At 56.7% G+C, this 21,152-nt stretch overlaps 1 protein-coding gene across 1 annotated transcript; it reads right to left on the reverse strand.

The window, feature by feature from the left end:
* Positions 1-518: 518 nt before the first annotated feature.
* On the reverse strand, positions 519-20,967 carry MAP1A (microtubule associated protein 1A). The gene is made up of 7 exons (XM_055418329.2): positions 20,707-20,967; positions 19,634-19,735; positions 11,734-11,816; positions 11,327-11,467; positions 2,618-11,099; positions 2,260-2,480; positions 519-2,082 (listed from the first exon to the last, which is right to left on the reverse strand). The coding sequence occupies exons 1-7, from the start codon at positions 20,942-20,944 to the stop codon at positions 1,927-1,929; spliced, it is 9,423 nt and encodes a 3,140-aa protein (XP_055274304.2). The 5' UTR covers positions 20,945-20,967; the 3' UTR covers positions 519-1,926.
* Positions 20,968-21,152: the final 185 nt, after the last annotated feature.

Consider the following 21,152-nt stretch of genomic DNA (forward strand, 5'->3'; position numbering starts at 1 on the left):
CGATCCCTGGGTCAGGAAGATCCCCTGGAGAAGGCAATGGCAGCCCACTCCAGTATTCTTGCCTGGAGAATCCCATGGATGGAGGAGCCTGGTAGGCTACAGTCCGCAGAGTCGGACACGACTGAGTGACTTCACTTCACTTTGTGCAAAGTATCTGATGCTTGTTATTCGGCCCTAAACTCTTGACCCCATGGCACATAGTTCCCCTTCTTCAAAGACACTGCCCCCACCCCCTCTGGCTCCTCTCCCCTCCCCCAAACCAAACGTGTGTCCCTACGCTCAGTTCCTATTCCCCATCCTTGGGCACTCTCACCTGTTTTTAGAAGTTATGCTGGCTTCCCATAACTTTTTCACCCTTCACCCACCCTGTATTCTTAGGCCTGCCTGGGTCTTGGAACTGCCTCCGATCATCAAAGGTACTGAGATAAATGACAACACTGGTAGAAGCAGAGAGGCAGAAGCCAGGGCCCAGCAACTGAGCAATGTGTAGTCAGAAAAAGCCTAAGCCTCACTGGAGCATCTGTAATGAACTGGATTTATTGTTAAAGTTGGAGGCGGCTCTGTTACAGCAGCTGGGAACTAGAGCAGGGAAGAGTGGGGAGGAGCAGAGCACAGCAGCATGGGAGAGTGGGAGCCGGAAGAACACAGGCGGACTCGATTTGGTTTCCACACAGTCATTTGGCAGAGAAGCCGAGTCCTGACAAAAGCGTCTGGATTTCTCAGTCCCGCAGCAGTCTGGCAGAGCTCTTATTGGCTTGCTTGGGGTGAGGTCCTCTCCCGGGGTGGTATTTTCGGCCTGTTTTCCTCTCCCTCAGAGTTCGGCCTTCGCTCAGCTTCCTCTCCCTTTCCTTCCTCCCTCTCCTTATCCCCAAGTCCTCTGGCATGGCCTCCGCCTCCCAGATCCTCTGTCCCAGAGTGTGGAGCTGGAAAGGCAGCCAGCGTTCCCATTTCAGCTGCAGGATGGCAGAATGGAATGTTGGGGGAGTCACACATTGCCGGGGTGTCAAGTGTTTGGATGTCAGGCAGTGGCTTTTAACCCATTACACACCAGGCCACAGCAGGTGACCACATGCAGATAAGCCAAGCAGGTATGAGAAGGGATCAGGAGAGTTGGAATGGGTGGGTGAAAACCTCCTAAGGTCAGGGAGCTTGGAAAGATTCCGCGAGTGGGGCTGGGCTCTCCTCGCTCCTTTGTGCTGCCCAGCAGGTCTGGTCTGGGCACGGCTCTGGGATGTGAATGGTATGAAGCAGGGGCTGGGAGGATAAGCTCCTTTCTTCTCCTCACCAATCTGTTGGTCAAAAAAGAGCTTCAAGTTTTGGACTGAGACATTCAGACACAGGGAAGCAGTGGGACAGTGTAGCAGTGGCGTACCCCCAGATCCCTGCCGGGAAACCCAGACTCTGATGGGGAAGGGAATGGGAGATGGACCGAAGGGCGCAGCTCTGAACACCTCACTGACAGTATCCTGCCCCCAGGTCACATAAATTACTCCTGCAAGTCCTTCTGTGGGATGCTAAATTAAATAGATTAAGAGGTCCCTGGGGCTGGGGATATGACCTCCCTCCATGAGGGAAGAGGCTGCTCGCTGAGGCCCATCCTCACTCTCCACTCCATCACCAGCATTGGGCAGTGCTAAGAGAGGGTGTCACTCCAGGGTCCTCAGGCATCAAATGACCTCGTGTCCTAATTTTGCATCCTCTCCCTATCCTAATCCTGGTTACCTTTGGTTTGGAGACTCCTTTCAGACGTGGATGAGGGGGAAAAACGACCCCTCCCGTTAAGCCCAGCCTAAGTCCCCATGAGACATCCTGTCCACCCCACCCCCTCCCCCAACTCCCATGTCCCTCGACCCCAAAGGACTCAGCAGTAGCCATCGTCTAGGGGAGCTGGGGGAGCGGATCCTTGGGGCAGGGAGAGTGGCTCTTTCAGAACTCAATCTTGCAGGCAGGGAAGGACTCATCCTGCATGACCACGGTGCTGCTGCTGGCCAGGACTAGAACGTTCAGCTGCTGCTGCTGTTCATGGGTCTGCTGGTACCACTCACGCGTCACCTCCGTGTCATGAGTAGGGATCAGAGTCACCTGGGTAGGAGACAAGACAGCCTGAGGTGAGGATGTGGAGGGAAGGGAAGTTGGGCAATGGGCACCTGATGGTTCAGGATGGACCAGAGCAAAGGCTTTTGTGAACAGAGACTGTGTTCGCTGTTGCTCTGAGCAAACTCTGACCAGACTGCCTCCCTGCTGTTCCTCGCCACTCACCTGAAGATTCTCCCCCCACTGGGCCTTGCCCTCCAGCAGGGCATCCAGCACAGCCCTGCTCGGCTCGCCGTTGGCAGGGTCGTTCCCACTGACCACATAGTAGGATGCGCGCACTCGTCGGAAGAAGTCCAGGTCAGCAGTCTTGCCGCTGCAGTGATTCGGGATGTAGGCGAGATCCACATAGACAGGGGCACCAGAGCTGCCCTTGGAACCCAAGGCCGCTGTAGAGACAACACAGGACTCATTGTAGAGGGAGAGGAGAATTGTTTTGGCAACCGTCTTCCCTCCTCCCACTTGAGCCCCTGACCAGCCCACACCCAGACCCAAACCAGTCTCCCACTCTCCACGTTATACTTACTTGGTCCTGCCTTGAGTCCGTTGACTAAGCCTTTGGACATGGGGCTGTGTCCATCCTTTTCCTCTGCTGGGGTGACCTGGCTTGGAGTGCTACGTGGTCGGGGTGGGACCCGGGAGGCTCGATCTGCAGTCCCTTTACCAGGGGTGGGTGAACGTTTTCCCCGAAGATCCAGACGGCGGGCAGGAGACGCTGGCTTGGCCCTACCTGGGGCCCTGCGGCCAACTCTGCCCTGTGCCTTCTCCTTCTCCCGTAGCCTCTCTACCCTTCCAGACTCTGAGCTGAGCCCCTCGGGGTCAGCCATGCACACGTCAGGACGGGGAGGGGCTGGCCGAGGGTCTGGCTGGGGGAGCGGGGGTGGGTCATGGCCGGGCCTGGGATGGTGAGTCCCACTGACCCCACCAGCTTTGTCCACAGGCAGGAAGTCCCCATCTTCATCCGAGTCAAGGGCTGCCTCAGCCGTGATGGAGGGACACTCCTCAGTTTCTGGCGGAACGTCAGAATCTGACTGTGAGGAGCCTGAGTCGCTGGCTGACGTTGGGGGTGTCTCATCTGCCACGGGGCACGGGCCCCCTGTGGCCCCTGGGGCTCCTGCCCGGCGCCGCCCCCCTCTCCCTACCAGCCGAGCCTCCTCAGTTGAGGGGTCGCTGTCATCCGTGGGCCGAGGCAGAGGAGGGTTCAGGAAGGAGGGGGAGAGCTCCCTGTGGTGGGGCCGGGGTTCAGTGGCACAGCCCTGGGGCCCAGCCTCCGTCTCGGGGGAGCCACTTCTGGGCTGGTCTCCAGGGGCAGCTCCAGGGCACGGCGGCTGCTCAGGGGAAAGCAGCGTGTCAGGCCGGGGGCTCCTCTCGGCTCCCTCAGGCCAGGCCCCACACTCCCAGGCAGGGCAGGCTTTGGCCTCGGCTGGGGAAGGGCCTGGGGGTTTGGGGCTGGTTTCAGTTGGACCATTGGTGGCACCATCTCCAGAGGGACCCTGGGAGGGGCTTGGCTTCTTGGCAGCCGCCCCCGAGCACTCCAGGCGACAGGGCAGGGTGCCGTCATCCATGTCCCCAGGCAGGCTCGGAGCTGGAGCTGGGGCCAAGTCCAGGGACGCTGGAGGTGCTGGGCTCAGAGGAGCAAGGTCCCAGAGGCCGTGGGCAGCGGCTTCCATTCCTGGGACCAGCTCTATGGACCCTGGTTCTGCAGCTCCCAGACTGGGAGGGAAGCGCTCAGCCACGCTTGAAATCACAGGTGTGGTGGCCTCCGAGGAGGAGCCTTCAGACAGGGCGGGAGAGGCGGGCCTCGGCAGACTGGAGAGGAGAGGGGCGCCGGGAGATCCGGGTGATGGGAGCTGGGGCAGTGATGAGTCCAGGCTGGGGGCCTTGGTCACTTCGAGGTACTCATCGTGCCGGGCTCTGGCGGGGGGCCCTGGAGCCAGAGCCAAAGCCCGGTCCCCAGAGAAGGCAAGTGACCCACAGGGTGCTGAGCGGGGTTCCGCTGGGGAGGGCAGCTGTGGAGGTGCCGGCTGCAGTGAGGAGAAGCCAAAGGCTGACGCAGGGAAGTCCAGGCTGGGTCGGGCAGGACCCAGGTGTGAGTCCGAGGAAGGGCTGGTATGCGCCTCGCTTTCGGGCCACAAGGCGGAGGGGCCAGCGGGCGTGGGGTACGGGGGACTTGGGGACTGGGCCTCTTTTTCGGGTTGTTCCCGAGCCCCCTTCTCCAGCTCCGAGTCACTGGGGCTGTCATCCCAGGGACCACGGCCTGGTTCCTTGGGGGAGGGGGTTCTCCGATCTGGACTGCAGCTCAGGATGTGACCATTCAGCGGCGGGCTTGGGCCTTGGCTCTGGGGGATAGGAGCACGGGGGGGTACCGCAGGTGGGGTGAGGATGGGGTCCATGCCTGGCCCCAGCTCAGGCTCCTGCCTGGGGGGCACAGTGGGTCCCGCCAGAGCTGCATAGCTGAAGGCCGGAGTGTCGAATTGGAGGCGATGGGGTGAGACAGGAGATGAAAGCTCCTTCTCTGCAGGCGTGTCTAGGCCAGCAGCTTCCTCCTTGGTTGAGATGTGGGGGGGCCAGTCCCCAGCGGCTCCAAGCGGAGGCTCTCTAGTGGGGCAGGCGGGGCCCAGCCCTGTGAGCATCATCTGCTCGTAGATGTCTGCGTACTGGAAGCTCCGCTCGTCCGGATAGGGAGTGGGCTCTCTCTGCTCTGGCTCGGTCTCCTCAGAGGCATGGATCTCGCTGGCCTTGGGGACCTGTGAGCTCCGGGGGCTGTGGTCAGGAACCCCCGCTTCTTCTTCCCTTTCCCCTTCAGCCTTGCGGTAGTCCTTCCCTAGCGGGGAGTATGGCCCGCCTTCCAGCTCAGCTGCCCCCTCCTGCACTGCAGCCACCACACCCTCAACCTCAGCTGTGCCCCAGGAGAAGGGCGCAGGAGTGTGTGGCTCTGGGGCAGGCGTCGGGGGAGCGGGAGCTGGGGAGAGGGGTGCAGGGGGCAGGGGTCTGTCCTTGGGCACCCATGGTGGGATGTCAGCCAGCCAGGACCGGGTGGTGGGTTCATCCCTCATGGGTGGCAGGAGCTTAGGATCTGGGATGGGGCTCTCTTGCCCCGGGGCCGGCAGAACCCTCTGTCCAGCCATCTCCGGCGGGGAGGCTGGAGGAGAGATGATCTCAAAGGGGGAGCGGGTCAGCTTGTCCTCTTCCTCTGGTGGCAGCCCAACTGGTGACTCAGCAAGCCAGCGCTCCACCTCCAGCCCCTTCTGTGGTGCGGGCTCCTGAAAGCCCTTGAAGTCCGAGGCCCAGGGACTCTGGGGTGTGTGCTCCAAGGGGGGCACTTCCCGCTCATCGTCCGGCCCCTCATCGAGGAAGGTGCTCTCCCGCTCTTCTGTGTACCGTGGCCGGGCCCCCGGGCCCCCCAGCTCATGAGGGAACCAGACCTTGCGCTCACAGCTCAGCTCCTGCCAGTACGTGTCCTGCTCCAGGACCACATCCTCCCTGCCCCTCCAGTATGTGTCCTCCTGCTCAGGAGATGTGTCCTCCCACGTCCGGGCAGGCTCCTTCTGTTCTCCAGCCGGCTCCCTGCGGCTTGGAGATGTTTCTCGCCACTCCTGGACCGCATCCTGTTCCTTCTGGTACTTCTCCTCCTGCTCCCGGGCCTTGTCCTCCTGAACTGGGCTCTCTTCCAGCCCCAGAGCTTTGCTCTTCTCCAGCACAGCTTCTTCTTCCTGTTCCACGGCATTGACTTTTTCTGGAGATTTTTCCTGTAGGATCTGCTTCTTCAGTGCCAACGTTTTATCCTCCTGCACAGGGCTCTCCTGCTCCTGAGTTTTGTCCTTCTCTTCCAGAAACTCATCTTTTTGTTCAGCGGCCTTAATGGTTTGTTCCAGAGCTTCAGCCTTCTGTTCGAGGGCCCAGTATTTTTGTGCTAAGGCCTGGTCCTTCTGGGCCTTGTCCTTCTCTTCTGGGGCCTTGTCCTGTTCAGAGGCTTCATCTTTCTGTTCTAAGGCCTTGCCCTTCAGTTCAGGGACCATGTCTTCTGGAACTGTGTCTTTATGTTCCAAGTCTCTGATTTTTTGTTCTAAGATTTTATCTTTCTCTTCTGGGACCATGTCCTCCTGTTCTAGGGCCTTGTCTTTTGCTTCTAAGCCTCTGTCTTTAGGTTCTAAATCTTTGTCTTTTCCTTCCGGGGCCTGGTCCTTCTGTTCCAGGGCTATGTCCCTGTGTTCTAAGCCTCTATCTTTAGGTTCTAACTCTTTGTCTTTTCCTTCTGGGGTCTGGTCCTTCTGTTCTGGGGCTGTGTCCCTGTATTCTAACCCTCTATCTTTAGGTTCTAACTCTTTGTCTTTTCCTTCTGGGGTCTGGTCCTTCTGTTCCGGGGCTGTGTCCATGTGTTCTAACCCTCTATCTTTAGGTTCTAACTCTTTGTCTTTTCCTTCTGGGGTCTGGTCCTTCTGTTCCGGGGCTGTGTCCATGTGTTCTAACCCTGTATCTTTAGGTTCTAACTCTTTGTCTTTTCTTTCCGGGGCCTGGTCCTTCTGTTCCGGGGCTGTGTCCCTGTGTTCTAAGCCTCTATCTTTAGGTTCTAACTCTTTGTCTTTTCCTTCCGGGGTCTGGTCCTTCTGTTCCGGGGCTGTTTCCCTGTGTTCTGAGTCTCTGCTTTTTTGTTCCACAGCCTGATCCTGCAGTTCCCCAGCTTTGTCCTTCTCTTCCAGAACCTCATCTTTCTGACAGATAGCTGTGTCCCTCTGCTCCAGGGTTTTGCCCTGCTGCTGAAGGATTTCATCCGTGGGCTCGGGTCCCTTCTCTTTCTGCTCTGGGGGTCTGTCTTTCAACTTTGGAACTTTGCCTTCCCACTCCATGACAATATCCTCCATGGCAGGGCTTGGCAAGGACTCAGGGCTCTTGGTGAGGGAGCTATCAGGTGTGAGAATGTGTTCACCCGGGCTTGTGATCACTCCAGGTGAGCGCCTCCCATCTCCTAGCAGCGCAGTGGGAGAGAAGGAACTGGCGGGTAATTTTCCATCAGGGCTCTCATCTGTGATGTCTGCCCGTGCGGAGTATCCACTGGTCCCATCTGTGGGAGGTGACGCTGTGGCTGCCCGGGCTTCTGGAACAGACACAGGGGCTAGGTGGCGAGCAGTATCCTCAGCCTGTATCAGAGGCCCTTTTTCTTCCTTTCCAAGGCTTAGTTCCCCAAACTGGAGGGTGCCAAGGCTTTCTGGAGATAGCTGCTTGGAAGAGATGTCCAGTGAGGTCTCCTTGCTGGGACTCTCCTCTGAGAGGGACAGTGACGGGGAATCTTCTGGAGATCCCTGCGGCCACAGGTCTGTGTGGAGGCGCTGCTCCGTCAGGCCACAGGGAGACCTTGGGGTGGCGTCCTGCTTTTTGGCAGCGTCTGGGGAGACCACGCTGAGGATAGAGAGGGACTCTGCCTCTTCAGGGGAGAGGCCTTGGTCAGGAATTCGGAGCACCTCCTCTTTCTGAGGTTCCCCAAGTTCTTGGAGTGAGGTTCTCAAGTCTCCGGGTAGGGCTTCTGTTTCTGGAACTGGGCCTCTGGGCTCTCCCGCCTCCACAGTCTCGAGGACGATGGCTTTGTCCTGTTCTGGCAGCAACTGGATGGTGCGGCTGGCCTGTCCCCCAGCTATGCTGATGGGTACTTCCTGGGCCTGGGGGCTCCTGGGAGGAGGCGCCTTCCCATGCTCCTCCAGTGTGCCCTCATCAGGCCCTGGTTTGGTGGTCTCCTCTGCAGCAACTTCCTTGCCCACACCTGGGACACTCTTAGTATCTTCCCAGGAGTCTGCTTCCTGAAAGTCTTGGGGCTCAGACTTTTCCTCCACTGGGGACTGATGAAAGGGCGTGTGGGTGGCACTGGGTGGGCCAGACGGTGGCGGAGAGGCCATCTTCACTGTGCTGTCATCTGGGCTGAGGCAGCGCTCTTCCGCCTCTCCAAGGGCTGGTTCCCCTGGGTGGGGGGCATGCCCCGGGGCGGCAAACGTCGGGGGTGCATTCTGACCATGCAGTTCCTCCGACATCTGTATGCTGGCGGGCTCCTCCTCCTCTTCCTCCTCCACGGCCCTCTCTCCAGACAAGCCTCTCCCGACCATCTCTCCCCTCTTCTCTGACTCCCCGGTCACAGAGAAGTCCTCATAGGGTGGTGACTTGAAGCCTTTGTCTTCTTCCAGCGAGGAGGTGGGTGAGATGGTGCCGGCCGACGGCACGTAGTCCAGGCCCTGAGTGGCTTCAGTGCGGGATGAGGGGATGCTCGTGACCGTGTCAAGCAGCAGGGAGCTCTTGCCCGTCTCCTCTGTCTGTGGGGCCGTGAGTGAAGCCACGGACTGGTCCTCGGCCACGGACGTGGCAAAGGAAGAGAGCTTGTCACACTCAGTGATCGAGGTGGCCGAGGACACGTGCTCCTCTTCCGCCAGAGGGGCGGCCACCATGTTGGGGGGGTAGGTGAGTTCTGTCTCTGGTGCTCCGTAGGCCTTGCTGGCGGTGGCGGGAACAGCGCTGTCAGCAGGCTGGCTGGCCTCAAAGGGGCCGGGACCTGCAGGCCCAGGGAGGTCATAGGTTCCTGTCGGAAACCTCGGTGGGGCCGCACGCTCCTCGGGCTCGTCGTGGATCTCCTCATCTGAGATGGTCTGCTCGGTCTCGGAGTAGCCAGGGATCGTCTCGTCCTGGATGTAAGACACGTGTTCAGTGGCTCCTGCAGGGGTGGTCAGGCTGCTTAGGAATGACGAGGTCTCCTTCTCCGGGGCCTTGCCTTGGAGTCCCGGCTCCCGGCCACCGAGAGCCTCCTTGCCCCTCGGCATCAGTTTCAAGGCTTCTTGCATGTGCTTTTGGTAAAAACCCTCCGCCTTTGTCTCCTCCTCTTCGTCCTCTTCAGAAGGGGGCAGTTCCTCCATCTCCTCTAACTCGGCCTTCTCTATCACATCTTCCTTTACCTCAGGTTCACTTTCCTCTCGGGCGTCTGCTCCGTCAGGGAGCCCCTCGGCTTCCTTTGGCTTCTTTTCCTCCCAGGTATCTTTCTCTTCCTCTGTTTCCGCCCCAGAGTCTGGGCCTCTGTCCTTGCTGCCGTGTTCCTCAGGGACGACTGGGACAACCTCTTTCTCCTTCACCACAGGCGCTTCTGCTTCTGGCCTGGGGACAGAGGGTGGTGCCACCTGGGCTGCTGTGCTCGGGAGTCCCTCCTCGGCAGTGTCCAGGGGGAGCGGTTTCTCGCCTAGTCTTGAGTCCCTTTGTTCGGTCAGCAACTCCCTCTCCTCACGTTTCAACTCCTCAAAGTCCTGTGTGAGGTCCTCTGGTGAAGACAAGGTCAGCTCCCTTGCTGGGAGGGGTGCGGCCCCCTTCTGGGCTGGGGGCGTCCGGGGCTCAGAGGACAGCTCCTTCTCCCCACGGGTAGCCCGGCTCTTGTCCGTCTTGACTCTGCCGGGGGCCTTGGCTTTGTAGAGGGTCTTCCGCACCTCAGGGGTAAAGGGCTTCAGGTCTGGCTTGGAAATCTTTTTGACCTCAGGTTTGGTGTCTTTCTTCTTCTCCTCCTTCTTGGCATCCTTCTTTTCCTCCTTCCTCCCTTCCTCCTTCTTGAGCTCCTTCCTCTCCTTCTTGATCTCTTTTTTCTCTTTGTCTTTTTTCTCTTCCAGCTTCGATATCTTTTCTTTCAGGTGCTTCTTCCCCACTTTCTCTTTGATCAGCTTTCGCTTCTCTGCCTTCAGTGCGTCGCTCGACTCAGTCTTCACCCTCTCGGGCTTGGCAGGCTTCTCTGGGGGCTTCTCAGACGACTCTTTTGCCTTCTTTTCCGTCTTGGCTAAGTCTTTGGCCAGTTCTGAGCGAGCCTCCTTGGCTCCCTCTTCGGCCACTTCCTCCCGTTTGGCCAGCTTGCCCACGGGTGTCTTGGTCGTGGCCTTGAGGCTCTCTTTGCTGTCAGCCCGCTGTTTGATTTTGCTGGGTTTGAGGTTGGCAGGCACAGCCCCAGTGGCCAGGTCCTTCTGTGTGGCCACGGGGTAGCGCAGGAAGTCCAGGTGTCGAAGCTTTTCCAGGCCCTCCAAGATCTTGTTCTGGGGGGCATTCCCTGGGAAAAGGACGCGCACGATCTTCTCAGTGGGGTTGGCTGGCAACCAGACTACCAGAGCGGTGATAGAGGTCAGGTAGGGCACCGAGATCTCAGCCTCCTTCCCGTTAGCCAGCACGATGCCTGTCTTGGCTTTACTGTTGCCCGCCCACTTTTGCATAAGGAACTGCATCTCCTTGCTGTCCTTGACAGGGTTGAGGACGTACATGTCCAGGCGGCCCACACCCATCTTGTGGAAGAGGGTGAGAGGCTCTATGGTGTTGCTGACCACGCGGTACAGGGGTTCGGCCTGGATGCCCAGGCGGTTTAAGTGCTGCAGAGTGAGGCAGGCCTCCTCAATGCTGCGCTTGGCCTTCCGCGAGGCATCCGGCAGCCGCAGCTTATCGGGCACGTTGAAGAAGACAACCCCCAGCTCGGGGGAGATGAGGTTCTTCACCCAGTCGCTGTAGCTGCTGGAGCCCTGGGACTGCTCCTCTTCCAGTTCTGCTACTTTGCGCTGCAGAAGCCCGTTGATGCCCGGCAGGTTGTCGGCCCCGATGTGGGTGAGCAGCACCGAGTCAATGCGATCCAGGTGCCGCACTAGCTTCCAGAAGCAGGACTTGCGGTCAGAGCCACCGTCCACCAGGATGTTGAAACCATTAACGGCAAAGAGGGCTGAGTCCCCACGGCCGCCAGGGAAGATGTAACAGCAAGGCTTGGAGAGCTTGAGGAAGCCCCCTGAAGTGGGGGGCTCCAGCAGGTCGAAGGGGGATGGCACATCCACCGTCTCAGAGACGTACTCAGAGAATTCAGCCACGCCGTCCATGGTGGGCAGCGTGGGCTCAGGGTTTAGCCGGAGATGCAGGGTTTCTTGGGAACTGGATAGTCCCAGGTGGCTCCAGTCGCCCTCCCCTAAGCAGGACACAGTGAGGAAAGCCTGGATCCCAGGGTCTCTGTTGCTGAGCAGTTGGGCAGTCTGGAAGAATGGGAGACAAAACGCCCGATCAGGTCACTGGGGTTGTCTCAACCCGACTCAGATTCAACCTGCTAGTCTCCCATCTCTCTCCGAGGTGATCTCCTACCATTCTGCCAGCGTCCCCGGTGGCCAAGGGCCATAGCATTTTCCCTTCCTTGGATCCCTCCCCACAGCTGTAGCCCCACCCCGTGTTCTGTTCTTCCTGGACACTGGGACATAGGACTCACCTCTGGGTTGTGAAGGACCTGGGCAAAGTTTTGATAGGAGTAGGTGCCACTCTGTAGGATGAGGTCTCCCCCAGGCTCTAAACTCTGCCCACTCAAGATCAGCAGTTTGTGAGCTGATGGGCTGCTAAGGAGGTGGTGAACCTATAGCAGAAGGAGAGGACTGGTCACAGATGGAGGAAGCCCAGGAAAGGGCACTGAAGGTTCCAGGCCCCCTCAGTACGGCAAGGACACACTCCCCACTGGGAGCCCCACAGCACCTCCAGGTGGGGCTGGGATTGTGAGGCAGCTTAGATGGCAGAGAGAGCGTGGTTCAAAGCCAAGCCTGGGAATTCTTGGCACTGGCTGGGGTGGGTTATGGCGCTTTCAGCAGGCCCTCGAGGCCAGTGCGGCTCAGGCCCTGGCCTTACCTCAGAGCTGATGCTGTCGGCACTGGGGTTTACGAGGATGACAGTCTCTAGGATCTCACTCTGGTGGCAGAGGGTCCTCTGGCCTGAGGGAGAGATGCAGGAATTTGTATTGAGGGAAGTAGGTAGAGACTAAGGTGGAGAGGTATTGTGTAGGGCAGGAGAGGAAAAACCGCACTATCAGAAAATGGGGCTGGGGAAACAGTAGCCTGGCTCTCCTTGATCCTGCCACTTTGGAAGCTGCTGAGTAAGGTCTAGGGACTGGCTCTGGCTGCAGCCCTTCCCTTCCAGGGTTTCCTCCTCTCGCACTGGCTGGCTGCTCCCGCCACTCATCTACCGCCCCCTCTGCCTGGAACTCCCGCCTCGGGCTGCCCTGCTGACAAGAACCTTTTGTCCCTCTCTGTCGCTCTGGAGCACTAAGCTCCTGGTGCTGCCTGGGGATGGGGGCTCAGTTGGAGGAGGGGCTTCTGCAACGCTGATCCTCATTCAGCTCTCTGCTCACTAGCTTGCCTCTGCCCAGGGCTTTCTTGCCAGAGTGCCTGGAAATAAGGAGAAGGCAGTGGATACGGACTCATCCTCCTTTCAAACTCCCATCCGAGGCCTAAAGTCCCATTCCAAAGGACTCAGAGCAGTCTGAGCTATCTAAACCCTAGGGAGTTACAATGCAGAGGAGAAATAGGACCTCTAAATCTGTTTTCTGGTTCCTCGGAGGCCGAGCCTGCGCTCACAAATACACACAGTCATCCTGTTCCCACCACTAAACGTTTCACGTCCTGTCTCCCACTTCAGCTCCATGTCCCCAGGCTCCTGGTTCACTCCCCACAACCCGACCTCTCCGAGAGGACAACAGTTTCTCCCCTCACTCCTGCGCCTCTCCTACGGGCCTTCTGTCATAGGGAAGGGAGTCTGGGGCGCACAAACAAGGAACAGTTAAGATAGGAGAGGTTCAGAGTGTTCCTCAGGCTACGGGGGTGGGGTTGGGGGGGACAGAATATACCCTCAAATTCCCTTTCTACATCCCTTCTCCAGACTCACATGAAACACCAAGCAATGCAGCAAAGAAAGTGCCAGGTTAGAGAGGAGATCCCGAAGAAGGGTGCTGCCAGCCCTGGCTCCTCCCGCCCTCACCAACTGAATAGGTGGTCGGTGTGGAAGTGGGCTGTCTGGAGGATACTGGTGGGAGGACTCATAACCTGTCCCCCAGACCCTCTTCTGTGACCCAGCACTCTCTCCTCTTTCTGGGGCTCAGACAAGAGGACCCCGGGGCCAGGGCCTTTGTTAAATGGAAGAGCAATGGTGCCAGGATCGGGCAGATCTGGCAGCTGCAGGGAAATGAACTACCGGTGGTGTCGGAAGACCACGGCCCAGGCAGGGTGGGCGGGGCCCATGCGGAGTTCAAGGGTTCTCTTCTGTTAACTTGGGAACTGAGGGACGCTTCGGGGTCAGTTCAGAGGATGAGAACCACCTCGGAGTCACGCAGGGGCAGGGCTTGGGCAGGTGAGGGATGAGGGACTTCAAGGTTCAGGGAGCAGCCAGCCCTAGGCGGGCTCTAAGTAGTTTAGATTTAGAAGGGCAGTTCCACCATCTCCCTCGCCCCCAGCACAAACGCCCAAGGTCAACACACTTGAGCTAGGAGGGTCAGAAAAGGAAAAATCTGTGATACGGTCCAATTTGCTTTCTCTCCACTCCCTCCGTTCACCCACAGTCTGCCATCGCCCCCCACCCCGGCCCCCTAGATTGGTTTGTAACCACCAATTCCGGCCTTGGCGTAAGACCCTATGCCTCACCCCTGGGCGCTCTGGCTGCGGCTGGCCACTACTACACGGTTTGTATCCCGCGCCCCTCCTTTTCGGGGCCCGGGAGGAAGCCCTCTGCCTCTCTTCGGCTCCCCTCGCAATCCCACGGAAGGCCAGGGACTTGTTTTCCCGCTTTCTCCGGAGAGGACTTCTTTGGGGCAGGGGCTCATCCCCAGGCCAGGGGAGGGGACAGTGGGGGCGGGGCGGGGTGGCTGCGGGAGCGGAGCCGGGAGGGCAGGTGTCTCCGCAGCGAGGCGGGCGGAGCGGGCCGGGCAGCTGCAGTGTGCCGCAGTGTGTGAGTGTGCGCGCTGAGCGCGGCGCCGGCTCCGCCCCCGCCCCCACCCCAGCATGACAAGTCATTTTCTTGGCTGCCTCTGCATGGGGGGTGGGGAGGGGAAGGGGGGCACGCCGAGAGGGAGAAGAAACGGGCTGCTCTGTTCGGAGCCCCCATCTTGGGAAGGGAAGCGGCGATGGGGGTGGGGGTGGGGCCGTGACTGGGAGCCGGCGGGGTTGACAGCACTGGGAATGCGGGGCAGCTGCTGGGGAGCGAGCGCTCCCCATCTCCCGGGCGGCCTCTCCATCCCCGGAGGCAGCCAGAAAGAGGGGGCTTCGAGACCAAGTTTCAAGCTCGCCGGTTGCCGGGAATGGGTGTGGGGAGCACACCGCACGCCGGCTGGTCTGTGAAGAGGCGCGTGCCACGTCTTTACGACCCTTTCCTCCCTTCTTTTCCAAAGTGTCCCCCACCTTCCCTTACTTGGCAAAAACTCGCGGTCCCGTTCACCCCCCTGCATCGGAGCAGCTGAGCAATCCAGCAGCTGACACCCAGAGACCCTCCCATTCGGTGCATTCCCACAACATCCGCCTTTCCCTCTAATTCTTCTGTCCCTACCAAAGACACAGCCCCCGAACCCGGTCAGAGCTCCAGGCCGCTGGGCAGAGCCGCTGACACCACCCTCTGCGGCTGCCCCTGGGCGGCTGCTCCCAGCTCAGCCCAGCCCGCGCGGTGGCCTGTCACAGTGCTGGCCCACTGGCCTCCGCCTGGTTCTGGGTCCAGGCTGGCCCCACAGTCAGTTCATCTTCTCGGCTCCCCACCGTGCCCACCCCCGCCAGGCTAGTTCCAGACACAGCAGATTAGGTTATCAACTCCCTTTCCCGTTACTGGCATCCCACCTCCCCATCACAGCATCCCCCACGCCCCATGCCAAGTCCTTTGGCCCGGTTGGGTTCTTACCCGGGGATGTGGGAGGGAGACCCTCATGGAGGCTGCTGCTCCGGCCTCAGCCGGCAGCTTCAGAGAAGAGTCTGCGGCACTGGGGTGGGAGTGGGGTGGGGTGGGGGGGGCGCTTGATGGTGAGGGCGGCGCCAGGGCGGGGAAGGGGGGCTGGTCCATGACGAGGCTCTAGAGACTTAACTGTTTCTTTGCCTTCACAGTGTCAGCGCTCTAGTGCTTCTGCTTGACTGGGGGCTGAGGAGTTGTCTAGCAGCTCAAAGAGTCAGGGTGGTCTCCAGTGGCCTAGGGGTCCTTCTCCCCCAACCCTGCTTAGTTAAGATACATTCTTTTAGTATCAGCCAAAGACCCAAACTCTGTGCTACACATTGCCGGGGATATAGGAGGTTGAGCCCTCCCCTTTCTCTCAGGAACCATCTGCTGCCTCTCCCCTCAGACTGGGGGAATGACCTTCAATCCCTGGAGGAGCAGGAGACAAAGGCTGGGGGCCTAAAAGCTTAGGGTAGGAGTGAAGGGACTACTTGAGAAGGCTAGGGATGACAGAAAGGAGGCATTGCGCTGAGCTCTGCTGTCTTCTGAGCCACAGCTGTAGACATGGGGGGAGGGAATGTGGCAGAAAGAAGTCATTTTAGGTTAGGGGGTAGTTTGAAATTCTGGAGTGGACACACAGTCCCTAGTCCATCCCTAGCCCTTCTGGGGTGGGGCACAGGAGCCCTAAGACTGCCTACAATTCTGTGCCAATGCAGCACAGCACAGCAACCACACAGGCACTGATACTTGGAATTGTTGTTCTCTAGGTATGAAGAGGCATTTTCTGAAGTTTCAGGGCACATTCTACCTTTCAGTGAAATAGTTAAAGGGATGAAGGAAGATCAGCAGGGCCCCAGGCCTATAAGAGTTTCTTTCTATAGACCAGTTGTTAAATGTCACATGAAGTACTCTTTGGACTAAAAAGATCTTATAACGACTTTGTAGGGTGTTGGGTCCCTGTTCTTGTCTCTGTACTATGCTGTGTCTCTCTGATGTCTTCAGTTTATAGGGTCTTAACCCTTAACATTGGTTCGGTTTCCCTCAGTCTCTTCTTCTGTCTCAGATTTGGTGCTCTCGGACTCAGAGAGGGTCCAGAGAGTTCGAGCACTGAGTTCCAACCGGTGATGCTCAAGCTCCTACAGGGTCCCCCCCTGCCCTCTTCCCTCCCATCAACCCTCCCCAGTCCTGGGCAATTCCTACTGCTTCCTCCCAGTGACATCCACCCACTCTTACCCCAGCACCAGCTCCACCCTTACCCCTGGCTGCCAAGAGCTGCTTTTGAAGGTCAGAGAAGCCAAAATAGTCTCTGCTCTCAGTATCCCCATCCCCCGTAAACTGCCATCAGAGGAGAGGAGGAGCTGAGTCACCAGCGGGGAGGGTGGGGGGAGGGTGGGACTAAAGAGGGGGAGGAATCTTTGCTCAGATCCGGGGATGCAAAGCAGTAACATGGCAACAGCCCCATTTGGAAAGAGGAGGCCATCTGCAGAGACGTACAACACAAACCAGGCCGAGTTCCGACCATCAGAAAGGGGAGACACTTCCTTTCTTCAACTTCATAGTCCTTATTTTCTCCCACCTCGAACCTTCTCTCTCCTCCCCGCTTTCTAGAGCTCTCTGGAGTGTGCTAAGAGGGAAACTTGAGTAGACATGTGGTTTGAGAACAAAATATTTCCCAGACCATTGCAGAGCCCACCCTTATTCTCAGCTGTCACCCCCAAGGGCCACACCCTGGGCAAGGTTCCAATTCACAATGGCGTTTTCCTTCGCCATGGCCCTCACCCTCTGAACAGCCTACCCACCACAATCACACCTCCATCCGCTGTATTCCTTGGCTCTGCTGCAATGAAATGGTGAGATGCCAAGGAAGAGAGGCCTGAGCTCTGACTCTGCCATTTTACTAATCATGTTTTCAAACAAGCCACTTAAGGTTTCTGAAAGATTACTTCCTGAATTACAAAATAAGTATAATATTAGTACCATCCTCCAGTAACGCCACAAGGAGTAAATGACACAAAAGATGAAAAAGTGCTTCATTCCTAGAACCTTAAACCCATAATGCACAAATGCCACTGGAAGTCTGTCTCCCTCTTCTGGAAGATTTATGAGAGGTCACCTAGGTGATCAGATACTCCTACATCAGAATATCTCAACTCTAGAGTAACTTAGCTCCCAGGTAAAGCCATGACTCAAAGTGCCTGTAAGAAGGGACTTCACGTACTCTTCATGTCCCTCCTTTCCCATTTCTGACAGCAGTGCAAACCCCAGTTCTAGGGGCCAATGAGCTGCTGTATTAATTCAGAATACTCTTCATGTTTGCAGAAGTAACAGAACTAACACTTCCTGAGCACATCAGTGATGATGCAGCATCAGACAGAAGGCTTCCAAACTGATCCTTCAGCCTGTGTCTTTTTTAGTCCCAGAATATCAATCATGGATTATAAATTACGAAACCCGCTTCCTTTCCTATATGTGCTCAATAGTAGAAGCAGTATCACAGTGTTATTTAAGCTCAGTTTCCCACTGTTCTAATTGTTTTGGGGTTTGTTTTAAAATGCTTGGAAACTCCAGAGTTTTTTTTTTTTTTTTTGCAGGAGTTGGAAAGGAAGCCTCCAAGTCACCATTGGAGACCAAAGTGGTGCAAAATTCACCTTGGAAAGCCTTTACCACATTTGACCACTAGAAGGAGCTGGGCCACTGACTCTCCATCAAAGGGTCCCCTTCCTTTCTGTGTGTGTGTGTGTAAAGGGTGGTGGCAGGAATGATTGTATTCTCCCTATCATTACAAGATACATTTTTGTCCCCCCTTTTCAGCATTTTTACCTAGGGCTTGATGAGAGGTGAGAGAGATGGTGGCCCAGCCTGTGGGGTGGGCAGAAAAGATAAAATCCTAAGGTACTAGCATATGCCATGGAGCTCATCCCAGCAGCCTAGTTCCCTTGGCCTCCCCATTAATGGAAGCCGAAGGGAGGGGCAGTGTCTGCAGCTGCTCTGGGCTGACTGTTGTTTGTAGGGACAGCTGAAAGAGAAGCCAGCAGGGGTGGGGCTGTGGCTGTCTTGAGCCATGTGGGTTTTTCCAGGAAATTATCCACTATTCTCCAGGGCCATGGACAGGCCACCGTGAAAAATGTCCAAACCTAAAAAAATTCAGAAGTAAGCCCTGATATTGGGTACAACTGTCCTAAGCTCCTTGAGAACACCATGGTCAAACTCTTTGATTGAAAAGACCTGATAGGTGTTTGTATATCAGTCTGAGAGGTCCCTGAGAGTAACTATGCATCTCCCTGTAAGTATTTTCCCAAGCATCCCCAAATCTTCATCTGAAGAATGGGTAAGTTTTTTGGTTCAAGTTCTGTTCATTCTTACATCATTCCAGAAAGCATCCTTCTCTTAATTCAATGTCCAAAAAGACAAGGTTCGAGAATTCAGCATGAATTAATAACATCAGCAGATACTTCCCAAACTTCAATTGAGTCATTAATTTCATCTGCTGTCATCCCTTTCTCCAGCCTTGCACCAAAGCTCCTAGGATTAATAAAGTGGTAAAACTGTCGATTTTCAAATCATTAGAGCTAATGGAGGAAGCCATGACATAAGTATACTAAACAGAAGGAAGTCTCAAAACAGTGACTGGTTAGCTTCATAGGAAGCCAGTCACATCAAGAAGATGTCGGCCTCACATTTTAAAAATGCTGCACATAGTTCTAAGATAATATAGCATTAGTCACGTTAAACTTGTATTCTCTCTCCAGGAGCAGCTCTAGAGGAATAGGTGATCAGGGCAAAGACCAACAAGGTAGCAGTTAGCAGGAGGAGCAGAAAAAGAAGGGGAAGTGACTGTCTAATATAATGGATAATTGAGCATCATCTGCATAAGATACAAATTCAGTCATTTGATGGTAAGGACTGTTGAATTGGGTGGATTTATATTCCATAGAGACACTGGTGTATGAATTGGTTTGCCGACATTTACCAATAACATGACCAGATGCCCAAGCATTTTTATAATGGGATGTAGAGCTTTCTGCAAGTCTTCCCATAGATACTGTCATGGAATAATAGCTTCTAAAATGTTCTGTTCCGTTCCGTTCAGTCGCTCAGTCGTGTCCGACTCTTTGCAACCCCGTGGACTGTAGCCTACCAGGCTTCTCCGTCCATGGGATTCTTCAGGCACTTTTCTCAAATTCCTGACCATTTCTCCCACACAGCAGAATGGGAAACTGCATTCTGCAAACTTTGATCTCAGAGCCAAATCTCAAAGTATGGCTAGCTCTTGCAGCAGTGAACCCAGGAAACCCTGCTTCCACTTTGCATTTAATGGTGCTCATCAGCCTTTGGGTCAAGGTTTCTGCTCTGTTCTGAACATCTGCTGACTGAGCCAAAGGAGGAACCAGAAACCCTAAAGGTTGGAGGAAAGGCTGTGCAGCCTGAGGGAAAGTGCTAAGCAAGGATCTGGAAAGGTGAGTGGGGGAGTTCAAGGGAAGAGTTAAAGGGAAGGAGCCCAGGGTATACAGAAAGGGGAACACAAAAAAGAGTGAACTTTTACATAGGAGATGATTAATCACTCAAGAGGTACCTCATTCCTTTAGTGCACATTGGCTGTCCATAAACCACCCCCTTCTCAGGTAGAAATTATATTCTCCAGGCTTCCTCCACCATCATACTGTTTGTCTGTCCAGTGACCTGGGTATGTGGAGATCGCTACGGAGCTCTACAACATTCCCCTCAGGAGCCCCTCCCTTCTCCCCAGCGCAAACTTCCCACAAGGTCAGTTCTGCCAGAGAGACTGGACCTCTGCTCTCTGTGACCATCCCTCACCCACAGCACTGAGACAAATGACACTAGTCCTGACCTTTGACCTCTGAGGAGAAGTGAGCTAGATGCCGGGTAATGAAGAGTCTCAATTGTTGGTTCAAGTCAATGGATGATAAATCAATGTTCCAGGAGAGAATGCCTGTGAGAGAAAAAGAAACAAAGAGGGACCTAGATAAGGTCAGAGGGACTGGACTTCGGGGAGCATTTCCAAGTTCACAGAAGGGGTAAGGAGAGGGAGGGGATAAGAATGGTTGCCATGATCAGCCTCATTAATGTATTTAAGAAAGGTGGTCAGTCCTATGTCTAGCTCCCATCCTGTACCTTTCTTGGACTTTGCTTGAGCTAGGGGAAGGAGGGCAGAGTTTAGGCTAAATTTAGTCATTGGTGAATTTGTATGTAGGAATTTTCTTGCAGAGCTGCCCAGTTGTGATAGAAGTGACACCCAAGGGCCCATTCCCAGATACTAGGGGCTGCCTTCCCAATGCAGCTAAGTAGGATCCTAGACTTTCTTCCTATGGCCCCCTCCTTGTCTCCACTCCTCCGTGGCTTGCTTCCACCCGCAGGTGGCTCCGCAGCACTGCGCCATAGGCAGTGGAGGGCTGAAGAGCTTGTGGCCACGAAGGTCACTCTTTCAGATTGGCCGCTAGCACTGGGATATTTGAGATCTGTCTGCAGCATTCAGAAAGCACACTGTACCTGTTCAGGAACCCGTCTGAGCTACCAGGGAAGTCAAAGAAAAAACTAAGGTAGGGACATGGACTCTTCAGGGGATGGTGAGGACTTTCAGGACCTCTGGCCCAAGACACTGCGGGAGAGAGGGGTATAACCAGAGGGCATCCCCACCCAAGCAGTGCCAGCTCCCCCACCCCTACCCCTGCCTCAGGGAGATTGCGGAACGCCGTGGGGTGTGAGGCAAGGATGGGGTTGTGAGATGTTGGCAGCTGAGGAGGATACGAACGTGTGACATAGAAGATGCAGGTGACAGGGGCTGATGATTCAGATTAACAGGGCGCGCAGATCTCAGGAAATGCACACTAGGGATAGAGGATGCAGACGGCAGAGAAGCACGGAATGGAGGATGTCCCGAGCGCAGCCAGGACAGCAGCTCACCTTGTTCAAGGTGGGCCCGAACGGCCCTCAGCTGACTCTCTGTAGCGATATCGCCGATCACGATGAGCAAAGAGTGCTTCCGCAGGTCCCAGCGTGCCGCCGCCACCACGGCTCCGGCCTCGCGCAGCGGCTCCGCGGGGTTCTGAGCCGGCGGAGAGCCGGGGCTGCGGAGCCCTAGCCCGGGACTTGTCTCCATGGCAACGCCGCGAGGCCGCCCGGGCCCAGCCTCGGTCTCCATGGAAACTCCGTTGGCGCGCTAGGCCAGCCGCGTCCGCTGCGGGGAGAGCGCGCGCGGTTCTTAAAGGCCGGCAGCAGAAGCCGCTCATTGGCTGCTGCCTGTCAGGGGGCGGAGCATTGGCGCCGCAGGGGCGGGGCCGCGGCCGCGACGCTCCGGCTCTGCGGTGTCGCTGGGCGTTTGGGGGCTGGCTTTCCCCCTCCGTCATCAC

Source organism: Moschus berezovskii, chromosome 21 (assembly GCF_049115385.1).
Source record: "Moschus berezovskii isolate FMDL1 chromosome 21, NW_MosBer_1.0, whole genome shotgun sequence".
NCBI lineage: Eukaryota > Metazoa > Chordata > Mammalia > Artiodactyla > Moschidae > Moschus > Moschus berezovskii.